This window comes from Hemiscyllium ocellatum, chromosome 11 (assembly GCF_020745735.1).
Source record: "Hemiscyllium ocellatum isolate sHemOce1 chromosome 11, sHemOce1.pat.X.cur, whole genome shotgun sequence".
Lineage (NCBI taxonomy): Eukaryota > Metazoa > Chordata > Chondrichthyes > Orectolobiformes > Hemiscylliidae > Hemiscyllium > Hemiscyllium ocellatum.
Window position 1 is genome coordinate 14568252 of NC_083411.1, and position 13157 is coordinate 14581408.

The 13157-nt window shown below is 39.2% G+C and overlaps 1 protein-coding gene across 2 annotated transcripts in view; it reads left to right on the forward strand.

The window, feature by feature from the left end:
- tbc1d8b (TBC1 domain family member 8B) overlaps positions 1-13157 on the forward strand; it is a 92355-nt gene that overhangs the window by 39192 nt on the left and 40006 nt on the right. For both annotated transcript variants that reach the window (XM_060832414.1, XM_060832413.1), the window contains exons 8-10: positions 1539-1718; positions 6438-6588; positions 12325-12539. In XM_060832414.1, the coding sequence (XP_060688397.1) occupies positions 1539-1718; positions 6438-6588; positions 12325-12539 (546 nt within the window). The remainder of the gene's footprint in view (positions 1-1538; positions 1719-6437; positions 6589-12324; positions 12540-13157) is intronic.

Consider the following 13157-nt stretch of genomic DNA (forward strand, 5'->3'; position numbering starts at 1 on the left):
ATTTTAACAACTCACTTGAAAAATGGTCGGCCCAACAGTGCAGCACTATCTCCGTGCTGCGCTATCTGTTCAATCCAGGTGAAGAATTAAGGGCAATGCTCGAATATTCTGTTCCTAGCTTTTATTGAGTTAAAATTCCATGTTACTAGAAAGTTCAATAAAATCCTGTATTTCATGTGAGATGTAGCTTAATAATAGTACATGGTACTACTGTACATTGGAGGCAATTCAGAAATTGGACCGAAGGGTCTGTTTCCATGCTGTACATCTCTATGATTCTAAATGATTCCTTTAGGTTGATTCCAGGGATGGAAGGATTTTCTTATGAAGAGAGATTAAATAAGTTGGGCTTGAACCCAATGGAGTTTAGAAGAATGATGGAAGACATTATTGAAAAGTACAACATTCTCTGTAGTCTTGACAAGGCAATGTAGAGACTTTTGTTTTCTTCATTGTGGGAGAGTCTAGGACCAGAAGGCACAATCCCAAAGTAAGGCACCACCCAAATAAAACCGGGATGAAGAGGAATTTCTTCTGAGGATAGTGAATCCAAGGAATTCTTTACACAGTGGGCTGTTGAGGTTAGGTTGTTGAGAATATTTGAGGTTAAGGTAGACAGACTTTTAATCTGGAAGGGGATCAAGAGCTATGGGTATAAAGCAGGAAGGTAGGAGTTGAAGGTTATCAGATCAGCCATGATCTCATTGAATGAGGGAACAGACTTGATGTGCTGAATGACCTGCTTCTGCCTCCTACATTTTATCATCTTGAATATCCTTGTTCCATTGGGGAAAAGAAAGTATGCACGTGCTGATTGTATCAGTAATAAAGTTTAGTCGATACTTAAAATAAATTTGGGTTAAAAGAACATGTAATGATCTTCTGTGAATTGTAAGTATACATTGCATTGTAATTTTAGCATCCAGACTGTGTTCAATTCCACCCTATTTTGTTGTCTCACTTTATTAACAAATACATTCTATTGAGATGTCCAAGCTGCTGGTGATTCTGTGGTAATATTTGCACTAATGCAGAGAAATCAGCCAAGTACGTTGATGTAGAATATCAGATGGCACTGAGTGGCCCTTGTTTTCATTCATTAATCTTGCGCTGACTAAAATATGAATGCTTAGTCCTTATTATCTGTAAATTTGTTATCTTTCTGAAGCAGGTGATGTGACTAATTCAGGAATTATTTTAAACATAAAGCATGATGAATTTGAAACAGAAATATTAGAAACATTTGAGCAGCATCCGTGGAGAGACAAACCATTAATGTTTTGGGTCAGTGACCCTTCTGCAGTGAACCTAACGTTAACTTTGTTGCTCTCTGACAAATGCTGCTGGACTTGCTGAATGTTTCGGACGTTTTCTGTTTGTCTCTGTCAGATACGCCGTATCTGTGATATTTTGCTCTTATGTGAGATGAGACGAGATTAGATTAACCCATCTCGGATATGTATTAATTTGGTCTCTAGGCATGCACAGACTGCTCTTTCACAAGCAGCCCATGCTGCATCTTTGTTATTTCTTGATAGGAATTATGTCCAAAGAATCCTCAGGAAGACAGTACCTTCTTTGGACACGATGACCCTCCACCTTCGTTTGCCGATGATCAATCCAGTGCACTGCATAAAGAAAGCAGTAAAACAGTTAATACTGAAGCATTGATGAGAGTCTTTCATCCACAGGATGTAGAAAATCTGGATTCAAAAATGGTAAACAACTCTTCATTCCCTTATACATTAAAATTTGCAAGACATGTTGAAGGATGTTTTGTGGTATTATTTCTGATCTGGCCTTCAGTGAATGGGTACACACTTTGTTATATTAAAATTTATTTTTAGTTAATTTGTTGACTTGACATTTATCATGGATATTACGATGTATTGGTGCAATATTTGAATACTCTGAAATTTGGATTAATATTGCTGCACTCAGTTATGATTTTAAAAACCTCCAGGTTATTGTTACTTTTTTGTAACTTTATTTGAATTTTGTTACAAAATGAAGTGGTTAGTACCATCGATTTGACTCCTCAATGCTGCTTGTATGGGCAAATGTCTGATTGCTTGGTTTTATAGAGTCTTGGAATTATAGAGATATACAGCACGCAATTGTGGTGTTAGAATTTTTTCTAAATTATACATGACTTACATTCATATTTTGATTATTGATTTGACTTGATAAAATAAAGAATTGAGTTGAAAACCAATCAACTGGTTAAGTCTCAAATGAGTTCCCAAATAGGGGTAAACCAAAAGAAATCACTGCTCCTTATGCTCCTCAAGTTGTCATGTGAGAGCACAGGACGGTGTAAAATGGAAGAATGTGCTTATGTACAGTATAAGATCCATTGCTGAAATTGAGGCTAGGGCACATTATACAAGACAAATGAAAGAATCTCATTTGAAAGTTTTGAAGTTAGCTGAAAGTAGTAGTAGTAGTAGTATCAATCCCTAACATAAAGAAGCGGGCATTCACTAATCAAAACATTGACTATGCATTATCTGACTAGGGAGAACTTGACATCGAGGTGGTTGTAGAGAATTGTGTTCCATTATCGAGCATTGAAATCACATTTTGATTCATTTGCGATCACCAGAGTTGTCAAATGATGGTGCTCATTAAATGAGGCCTAAAGAGAATATGCTAAGTTGAAAAATATCTAATAGTTTTATGCCATTGATTTTGAATCCATTTTTGTATCTCATGCATATGTTCATACTTCAGATTTCTAATATCAAATTTCAAATCATAATCTTGGCTCATACACAAACAACATTGGTTATTGGATTTGTGTATCATGAGGAAGTATATTTTGTGTTGTTTGCTGTTTGTCAGTCCAAATAATATGGAGACTTTATCAGGAGGAAATTTAATCATCCTCATGTTGCTACTCAACAGCATTACCATAACCAAATTCCCCTGGCTCCAACCTAGAGGTTACAATTGACAAGATACTTATTTGGAATAGCCGCATGCATTCTATGTGGCTACAAACAGAGACCAAAAACTGGGAATTCTGAAATGAGTGACTCTCCTCATAATTCCCCAAAAACCTTTCCATCATTGACAAGATGTGAGTCAAGTCTTGAAGCAACACTCCTCGCTTGCCTGAATGCATGCAGCTCCACCAAGATTCAAATTCAAGATTCTAATGAAAGTGCCCCATCCACCACCTTAAACATTTACTCCCTCCAGCAGTAATACAGGATAGTAGCAGTATGTTATATGTTTGAGCTAGCTTGTGACAACTTTGCAAGGCTCCTTTCGTAAGTGGGATGTGGCTGTTGGTGGCAAGACCAACATTTATTGCCTATCCCTAATTGTCCAGAAAGTGGTGGTGAACCACCAACCTGAACTGTTGCAGTCTGTGTGGAACAACATTCATGGTGTTGTTCAGAAGAGAGTTCCAGAATTTTGATCCAGTGACAGAAAAGAAGCAGTGATATAGTTCCGACCTTCCAAAACTCTTCACATCTAAATAACAATGGGCAGTAGGTGCAAGGAAACACCACTGCGTGTAACTTGTATTCCTGTTCCTGCACAAGTGCTGGGGACTATCCTTGAAACTCCCTCTTTTGTAGCACCATGAATATTCCCATTCTACAGGAGCTGTAATAGTTCAAAAGGACACCTCACCACTTCTTCCTCAACGCTATTTAGGGATGGGCAATAAAAATTCTGGCCTTGCTAGTGATGCTTCCGCCCAGTGAATGAACTGAAAAGAAACACAGGACAGATCTTCCCTTCCCAACAGGCTCAATTAAAGAAAGTATGTACTCATGGGCTAAAGTGATGTTTGTTGCTCTTTTGTTATTAGATGTTAGAATCTGAAGGCATTGGTACCAAGCTGCTTTTCTTTGTGTAAAGTTTGCAATGCGATTTTCTTTTAATTAATTGATGCTTTCCTTTTTTATGACTGGTGCTGTTAGATTGGTATTACGCAGTGATGTGATGTCAGATGAATAAATCATAATAAGGAAAATAAAGTTAATTTTAGCTTGTTTGCTTGTACGATATGTAGGTGTCACTTTGACAGTGCATATCACTCCAGTTAAACATCAGATAAGCATCTTCCTCATTAACATTTTTGTAGAATCCAGAATATATAATTGGCATACCAGTGGGATATACTGCTGATTCCATCTGGGCTGAGGAGTACTGCTGAAAACCTAATGCACTTCACAGGATAGGAAGTCAAATCTGAGAGTTAGTTAATTTCATGCACTTTCTAAACCTACTGATGAATTAATGGAGTCTGTAGATGGATGAAAATCAGTTGTCTGTCCTTTTGAAGGATCCTGAATGGAGCTGGGTATAAATATTATTATGCAGAGGATTTTTTGTGAAGAATTTCAGAATTACTGATCTCAGTTACACGCAGACACTGTAGATTACGGCCATTTTTCATCTTGTTCATGTACTCAACAATCTGTAATAGATTTATTTTATATCAGGTGAGATTTTCCAAATTGAGAATTGACACAGCAAGAAGGCCAAGACAAAGATTGTTTCATAAAATATGAAATGGACTGTTGGGAATTGACAAAAAGAAGCAATGGTGCTGTCTAACAATGCCAAGTAGCTGCCCATGCTCATTACCATTAGTTTTCAAGACAGTGGTGCATCACCAGTCTTTTTTGTCACAGACATTCCTGCAATGGGAAAGATGCCAAAGAAAATAATCACTGCAATTCCCATCAGTTGAATTCTTCAAGCTCCATGTTTTAGATTGTTTATCCATTTATAAGTTTCAGTTATTAGGTCTACCATCTCAGCAGGTCTTACCTGATTTAGTTAGCATCACTGTGTTTGGTTTTAATCATGCAGATTATTTTACTGCAAAAGTTATAATTTTGATCAATCAGTTAAACATAATTACAACTATCTCAGTGAAGACTTCATGTTAAACTGCTTGATTCTTTGCCCAAAGCCCATGTTACATAGGGTGGAGTTGATGCAACTTCAACATTATCTGTTTCAGAACTGTTACCATCTCCAGTGTAACCAATGTCTGTTGGTGTTTGGAACTATTGATCCCAAAAGCAATATTCTAGGTTTGGAGCAATATGCTCAGATCACTTCATTCTTCTTTTGTTTCTGAATAGTCTCATCAGAAACCCAGTAATATGTTAGTTTAATCAATAGAAATGGACTGTGAATTAACATAGCAGATTGGCAGTGTAAATAGTAATTTTGCAATCATATTCTCCTAATATGTGTGATGTAGATCTTAGATGATCTTTCTTGGCACTGCCACTTGGCATGTAGTTGGTATAAAAAGGGCTGACTACAGCCAGATGCCAATCTGTTAGCCACTGTTAGTGAACTTGTTGAACCAGTTCTGACTGCGGTAAAAATCCTTTTAAATGTCTTTCACGTTTTTTAAAACTACAATAACATTTGGATTAAGCAATTAGGCAATACTTTTTATTTCCACTTGTAATCATGTAGTGTTCGTATATTATCTCATTTTGTCTAGGTTTATCCTGAATTGTTTCTGTGCAACCTTAAGACCTTCCAGCTTAACGATGTACAAGGCTGCATTGATTACACAAGTTTCCACAGGGACACTGACTAATTATAGCTTGTTCAGATTTTCATTGTATGAGATTCAGAACTGTAAATCAATTCAGTCCTCCCATCTACATTTCTGTTATGATTTCATCAAAATATGCAGTTAGAAATTGTGATATTTTATACTATAGAACATTTCTTAGGAAAAAAATATTGATTTTTTGGATTATGTATAATATAATGAACTGAAAAAAATCGAACTGGTTTTTAAAAATATGAATAAATGGGTATCATTTTTTGCAGATAGCTAACATTTGTTGTGGGCAGAAAAACATTTTCTATTATGAACACAAGTGATGAGAACACTGAGCATATATCTCCCCTGCAATCTGTTCACACAATGTTATTACAACTACTCAACTCTTCCTTGAGGCTTTTCCCTCCTTGGTTGATGCACTGTGACGATAAAGCTGAAAAGAAATCAAAAGCTTCAGTCTCATTGAGATGGCTTCAGGCAGTTCTGTCCGACAACTTGCCCAGAAGACTCTGCTCACATTTGACTGTTCTGACCAATTACACTGCAACAGCTTTCTAAACCCGTTTACGACATCATAAAACAATGAACAGTATTCTACATAAAACAGTAGAATACTGTTTTAAATATCCATTTGTCCTATCTCCCAATGTTAATGGATTGTTTAAAAAGTGTTGTCAGACCTGGATCCTCATCTTGGCAAAAAAAAGATAATTTCTTCCTTAGCACATACCCTATCTGTGTACGAAATTTATTTGAATTTTTTGCCTCGACTGTAATCAATCGGCAGCAATGTTACCTCTGAAATGGCAGAGCTGGGATGTACTGAATCGTATTTAAGAATTAGTTCATTTTTCAAACTGTCCTTTGTGATTTACAGTTGAAAGAAAAGATGAAGGTGCAATCGTGGAACATTCATTTTGTGGAGTATGGTCACGGAGTGTGTATGTTTCGCACCAAAAAGACTCGAGATCTCGTCATGCGTGGAATTCCAGAAGCCTTAAGAGGAGAACTTTGGTTACTGTTCTCAGGTGTGTATTGTTAATGGTGTGATTGCACCATTCTAAAGTTTTCAGAAATGAAGACTAAGACTGTCCCAACATTTTTTTTGAAGTGCAGTGAATGCCTGCTAAACTTAGCTTGCAGAATTGCATTTATTTTAAAAGACAGTCTACTAAATTCCATTTCTTTTTCAACTCTTGAGAGGTCAGTGATTGGGATGAGAGGGTGTAATTTTTAACAGGCAAGGACAAATTGTTTGGCTGGGTGCACGGTTAAATTTGGAATGAAATGAAGTAGTTGACATTTATAGATAAATACTGAGCCTTCTCGGGATTTGATGCAAACATTAGCCCCTTAAGTGAGCAAGTAAAGCAAAGTTATGATATTTGCTTTCAAATAAGGGCCTCTTTACGTGGATTTAACTTTACATTTAACATACCTTATGGTTGCCTGGGCCTGGAAATGGAAAAGAGTAAGATTAAATCAGGTCCTACCATTGTTTATGATTTGGCTTCTCTGACCAAGCCTACTTGTGTTTAAAAATTAGAGGGCCCTGCTTTAGGACAAGAGTCACAGAGTCATAATGATGTACAGCATGGAAACGGACCTTCGGTCCAACCCGTCTATGCCGACCAGATATCACAACCCAATCTAGTTCCACCTGCCAGCACCCGGCCCATATCCCTCCAAACCCTTCCTATTCATAGACCAATCCAAATGCCTTTTAAATGTTGCAATTGTACCAGCCTCCACTACTTCCTCTGGCAACTAATTACCACCCTCTGTGTGAAAAGGTTGCCCCTTAGGTCTCTTTTATATCTTTCCCATTTCACTCTTAAACCGATGCCCTCTAATTCTGGACTCCCTGACCCCAGGGAAAAGACTTTGTCTATTTATCCTATCCATGCCCCTCATGATTTTGTAAACCTCTCTAAGGTCACCCCTCAGCCTCTGACGATCCAGGGAAAACAGCCCCAGCCTATTCAGCCTCTTCCGAAAGCTCAAATCCTCCAATCCTGGCAACGTCCTTGTAAATCTTTTCTTAACCCTTTCAAGTTTCACAACATCTTTCCGATAGGAAGGAGACCAAAATTGCATGCAGTATTCCAACAGTGGCCTAACCAATGTCCTGTACAGCTGCAACATGACCTCCCAACTCCTGTACTCAATACTCTGACCAATAAAAGAAAGCATACCAAACGCCGTCTTCACTATCCTATCTACCTGCGACTTCACTTTCAAGGAGCTATGAACCTGCACTCCAAGGTCTCTTTGTTCAGCAACACTCCCTAGGGCCTTACCATTTAAGTGTATAAGTCCTGCTAAGATTTGCTTTCCCAAAATGCAGCACCTCGCATTTATCTGAATTAAACTTCATCTGCCACTCCTCAGCACTTTGGCCCATTTGGTCAAGATCATGTTGTAATCTGAGGTAACCTTCTTCACTGTCCTCTACACCTCCAATTTTGGTGCCATCTGCAAACTTACTAACTGTGTACCTCTTATGCTCGCATCCAAATCATTTATGTAAATGACAAAAATAGTGGACCCAGCACTGATCCTTGTGGCACTCCACTGGTCACAGGCCTCCAGTTGAAAAACAACCTTCTACTACCACACTCTGTCTTCTACCTTTGAGCCAGTTCTGTATCCAAGTGGTTAGTTCTCCCTGTATTCTGTGAGATCTAACCTTGCAAATCAGTCTCCCATGGGAAACCTTGTCGAATACCTTACTGAAGTCCATATAGATCACATCTACCGCTCTTCTCATCAATCCTCTTTGCTACTTCTTCAAAAAACTCAATCAAGTTTGTGAGACATGATTTCCCAGACACACAAAGCCATGTTGACTATCCCTAATCAGTCCTTGCCTTTCCAAACACATGTACATCCTGTCCCTCAGGATTCCCTCCAACAACTTGTCCACCACCAAGGTCAGGCTCACTGGTCTATGTTCCCTGGCTTGTTCTTACCACCCTTCTCAAACAGTGGCACCACGTTAGCCAACTTCCAGTCTTCTGGCACTTCACCTGTGACTAGCCATGATACAAATATCTCTGCAAGAGGCCCAGCAATCACTTCTCTAGCTTCTGGGGTGCACCTGATCAGGTCCTGGGGATTTATCCACCTTTACCCATTCAAGACATTCAGTATTTCCTCCTCGGTAATATAGACACTTTGCAAGGTGCCACCATCTATTTCCCTACATTCTATCTCTTCCATATCCTTTTCCACAGTAAATACTGAGACAAAATACTCATTTCGTATCTCCCCCATTTTCTGCGGCTCCACACAAAGGCCGACTTGCTGACCTTTGAGGAGCCCTATTCTCTCCCTAGTTACCTTTTTGTCCTTAATGTATTTGTAAACACCTTTTGGCAAATAGAATTCAGGAGAATCCAATGCGCTCTCATGTCCCCTTTTTTCCCTCCTGATTTCCCTCTTAAGTATACTCCTACTGCCTTTATACTCTTCTAAAGATTCACTCGATCTATCCTGTCTGTACCTTACATATGCTTCTTCCTTTTTCATCACCAAATCCTCAATTTCTTTAGCCATCCAGCATTCCCTATACCTACCAGCCTTTCCTTTCATCCTAGCAGGAATATACTTTCCCTGGATTCTCATTATTTGATTCCTGAAGGCTTCCCATTTTCCAGTCATCACTTTACCTGTGAATATCAGCTTTTGGAACTTCTTGCCTAATACCGTCAAAATTAGCCTTTCTCCAATTTAGAACTTCAACTTTTAGATGTGGTCTATCCTTTTCCATCACTATTTTAAATCTCGTGGAATTATGTTTGCTGCTCTCCCACTGACACCTCATTCACTTACCCTGCCTTATTTCCCAAGAATAGGTCAAGTTTTGCACCTTCTGTTGTAGGTACATCCACATACTGAATCAGAAACTTTTCTGGTGTACACAACAAATTCCTCTCCATCTAAACTCTTAACACTATGGCAGTCCCAGTCTATGTTTGGAAATTTAAAATCCCCTACCATAACCACCCTATTATTCTTACAGATAGCTGAGATCTCCTTACAAATTTGTTTCTCAATTTCCCTCTGACTATTAGAAGGTCTATAATGCAATCCCAATAAGGTGATCATCCCTTTCTTATTTCTCAGTTCCACCCAAATAACTTCTCTGGATGGATTTCCGGGAATATCTTCCCTCAACACAGCTGTAATCCTGTCCCTTATCAAAAATGCCACTCCCCCATCTCTCTTGCCTCCCTTTCTATCCTTCCTGTAGTATTTGTATCCTGGAACATTAAGCTGCCAGTCCTGCCCATCCCTGAGCCATGTTTCTGTAATTGCTATGATATTCCAGTCCCATGTTCCTAAACATACCCTGCGTTCATCTGCCTTCCCCATCAGGCCCCTTGCATTGAAATAAATTCAGTTTAATTTATTTGTCCTACCTTGTCCCTGCCTGCCCTGACTGTTTGACTCTCTCCTGTTCTCAACTGTACCAGTCTCAGAATGATCTTTTTCCTCACTATCTCCCTGGGTCCCACCACCCCTCCCCACCTTACTAGTTTAAATCCTCCCGATGAGATCTAGCAAATCTCCATGCCAGTATACTAGTCCCCTTCCAATTTAGGTGGAATTCCTCCTTTGTACAGGTCACTTCTACCCCAAAAGAGATTCCAATGATCCAAAAATGTGAATCTTTCTCCCATACACCAGCTCCTCAGCCATGCATTCACCTGCTCTATCCTCCTATTCCTGCCCTTACTAGTTCGTAGCACTGGGTGTGTACCAGAAATTACTACTCTCGAAGACCTCCTTTTTAAATTCCTGCCTAACTCTCTGTAATCACTCTTCAGAATCTCAACCTTTTCCCTTCCTATATCGTTGGTTCCAATGTGGATATTGACCTCTTGCTGGCCCCTCTTCCCCCTTCAAAACATTCTGCACCCTCTTTGAGACATCCTTGATCCTGGCACCAGGGACGCAACACACCATTCTGATCTTTCGCTGCTGGCCACAGAAGTGTCTGTCTATACCTCGGACTAAAGCATCCCCTAACACAATTGATATCTTGGAACTAGATGTACCTCTTGTTGCATTACAGCCAGTCTCAATACCAGAAACTTGGCTGTTTGTGCTATGTTCCCCTGAGAATCCATCGTCCCCTATATTTTGCAAAAGAGCATACTTGTTTTAAATGGGGATAGCCACTGAACGCAGCTGCAATGGGTTCCTACCTCTCTTAACTTTTCTGGAGTTAACCCATCTACGTGACACTGAGACTTTCCCCCTTCCTATAACTGCCATCCATCACATACTGTTGCTGTTGCAAATTCCTCATTGCTTCTAACTGTCTCTCCAACCAATCCATTTGATCTGATAAGATTCGCGAGCAAGAGCATTTATTGCAGATATAATCTGTAGTAACCCTTGAACTCTTTTTAAACTCCCACATCAGACAAAAAACCCATAGTCTACTAAAGGCCATTTTTGCTCCTTCACAATCTGTAGACCCAGAAAATAACACCATCTTATTCTTCTACAAAACACTGCCCCAGGTTAGATTAATAGTTACGGCTTATATTTTAAGTTTAATCAAGAGACGTATCTCAAAAAACATATAATCAAGAAAGAACTCACTCTACTCACTACTGCAGACTTTCTGTGGGTCACTTAAACTGATTAACTTCTCGGATTCTCTGCTGTGGACTTCACCCAAACCGGTTCCCCCAAGATCAGTTGTGAGTTTCACTGTTAATTTTCCCAAACGCACTCCGATGTCCAGCGATACGTGAACTCAAACAGCAAAGGCAGTGCTGTGCAGGTTCACTCTGGTGTCAGTTTCTCACTCTCCCTCTTGCTTGCTCTCTCTCCACTGACCTCACCATGTGCTTCCTTTGTCTGTTCTTCTCCCTTTTAAAACTGCTGTTGTTTTGACTTTGTTTTGGAACTTTTGGGAAAACAATGCAACACCATGTAAAACAGTAATTGCTGCTCCTGGAATTCGAGGAAATCACCTCCAGCTCCTAAAATGCCTCAAAAAAAGGAGCAGCTCTTACAGCCAGAAATTTTTCACGTCCTCCATCTTAGACTATCCAGAATCCTGTAAAGGTGAGAAGAGTTTCCCTGAGGGCTGCAAGGTTTTAAACTCTCTACTTTAGAATGTGATGAATACTCGGTCACAGAATATTTTGAAGGTGAATTGGATAGATTCTTGTTTAGCAATGGAATAATACTCCCCATTTCCAGCAATGGTGGTAGCCTTCAAAACCAGCAGATCAGCCATGTTTTTATTGAATGGTAGAGTTGGCTCCAGAAGCTAAATACCTGACACCTGCTCCTAATTAGTATGTTCATACGCTGCCCACCACCTTCCTGTAAATATCGGAGGGCAAACTTCGCACAAATTTTGGGTTAAATATTTTTAGTGATGACCTGTTATCTGCAGAGCATTCGGGACAATTGGCTAAAGTGTTCTTTAGTGACCAATTATGAAAAATCTAGAAATCATGACAGAAATGTTGTAATACTTTATCATTCGAACTAAAAATTCCAAAATGTTTGTGAATTTACTTCCTTTTGGATAGACTATTATATCAGACTATTATGTTTTTCTAGAATTATTTCAACTGACACAATTTTTCTTTAATAAAGAGCATTCTGTTTCAGTTCAACAAAACAGTAGGAAAACTTAGTACTGCAATTCATGTATTATGAATGTAGTATCTCATACTACGTGGCTCATTCTGGCCCACGGCAACATAACATTTATGTTTGTCAACTCACAGGTGCAAATAATGATATGGCTTCTCATCCCGGCTATTATACTGAGTTAGTGGAAAGGTCGATGGGCACATGTTCCTTGGCAACTGATGAAATAGAACGTGATCTGCATCGCTCGTTGCCTGAGCACCCAGCATTTCAAAGTGATACAGGCATTTCTGCACTGAGGAGAGTTCTCACAGCCTATGCTTCCAGAAATCCTAAAATAGGCTACTGTCAGGTTTGGAGTAGCTACGTTACTGCTACACAGTTCATGAATGCTTATTGTTTTAAATTTTAATATTTTCAGGCAGGCTTCTTTTGTAGTATCAAGTCAACCATATGCAAAGAAAGCTTTGAACTTCCACTTGCTAGTATTTAGTTTGAGGCTCAACCCGTTGACTGCAGATTTTGGGAGCAGCAGTGAGTAATTGAGGGGGAGGAAATTTTAGTTTTTTTTATTCTTCGAACAGTTTTCCTGCATAAAATACCATTTCGTGAGGTACCTTGCGAATTTTTCCTTAGACTGAATGTATATATTTAAAGTGGTTCAGCCTCCTATTTTACTGTGTCCGTTCTTATTTTCAGCAAGTGGGATTCTTTGAAGGGGTAAAGGTGCCATGCCTGGAAATTTCAGCCAAATTAGCCCTTTGTTGCAGCTTCATTAATCTGATGCCTGAACTAGGCTTTCCTGCAATACTGTATTATTGATAATTGATCATTTAGCCTGGCTTCAGTGATGCTATTTTGAGGGGTAGTTAGACCTGGATGAGATTCCACCCACTGAAGTAATTCTGCAAGCCAGAGTCCCATATGTAGGACATTCTTACCAGCACTGTTCATTAATGAATTGCGGAGT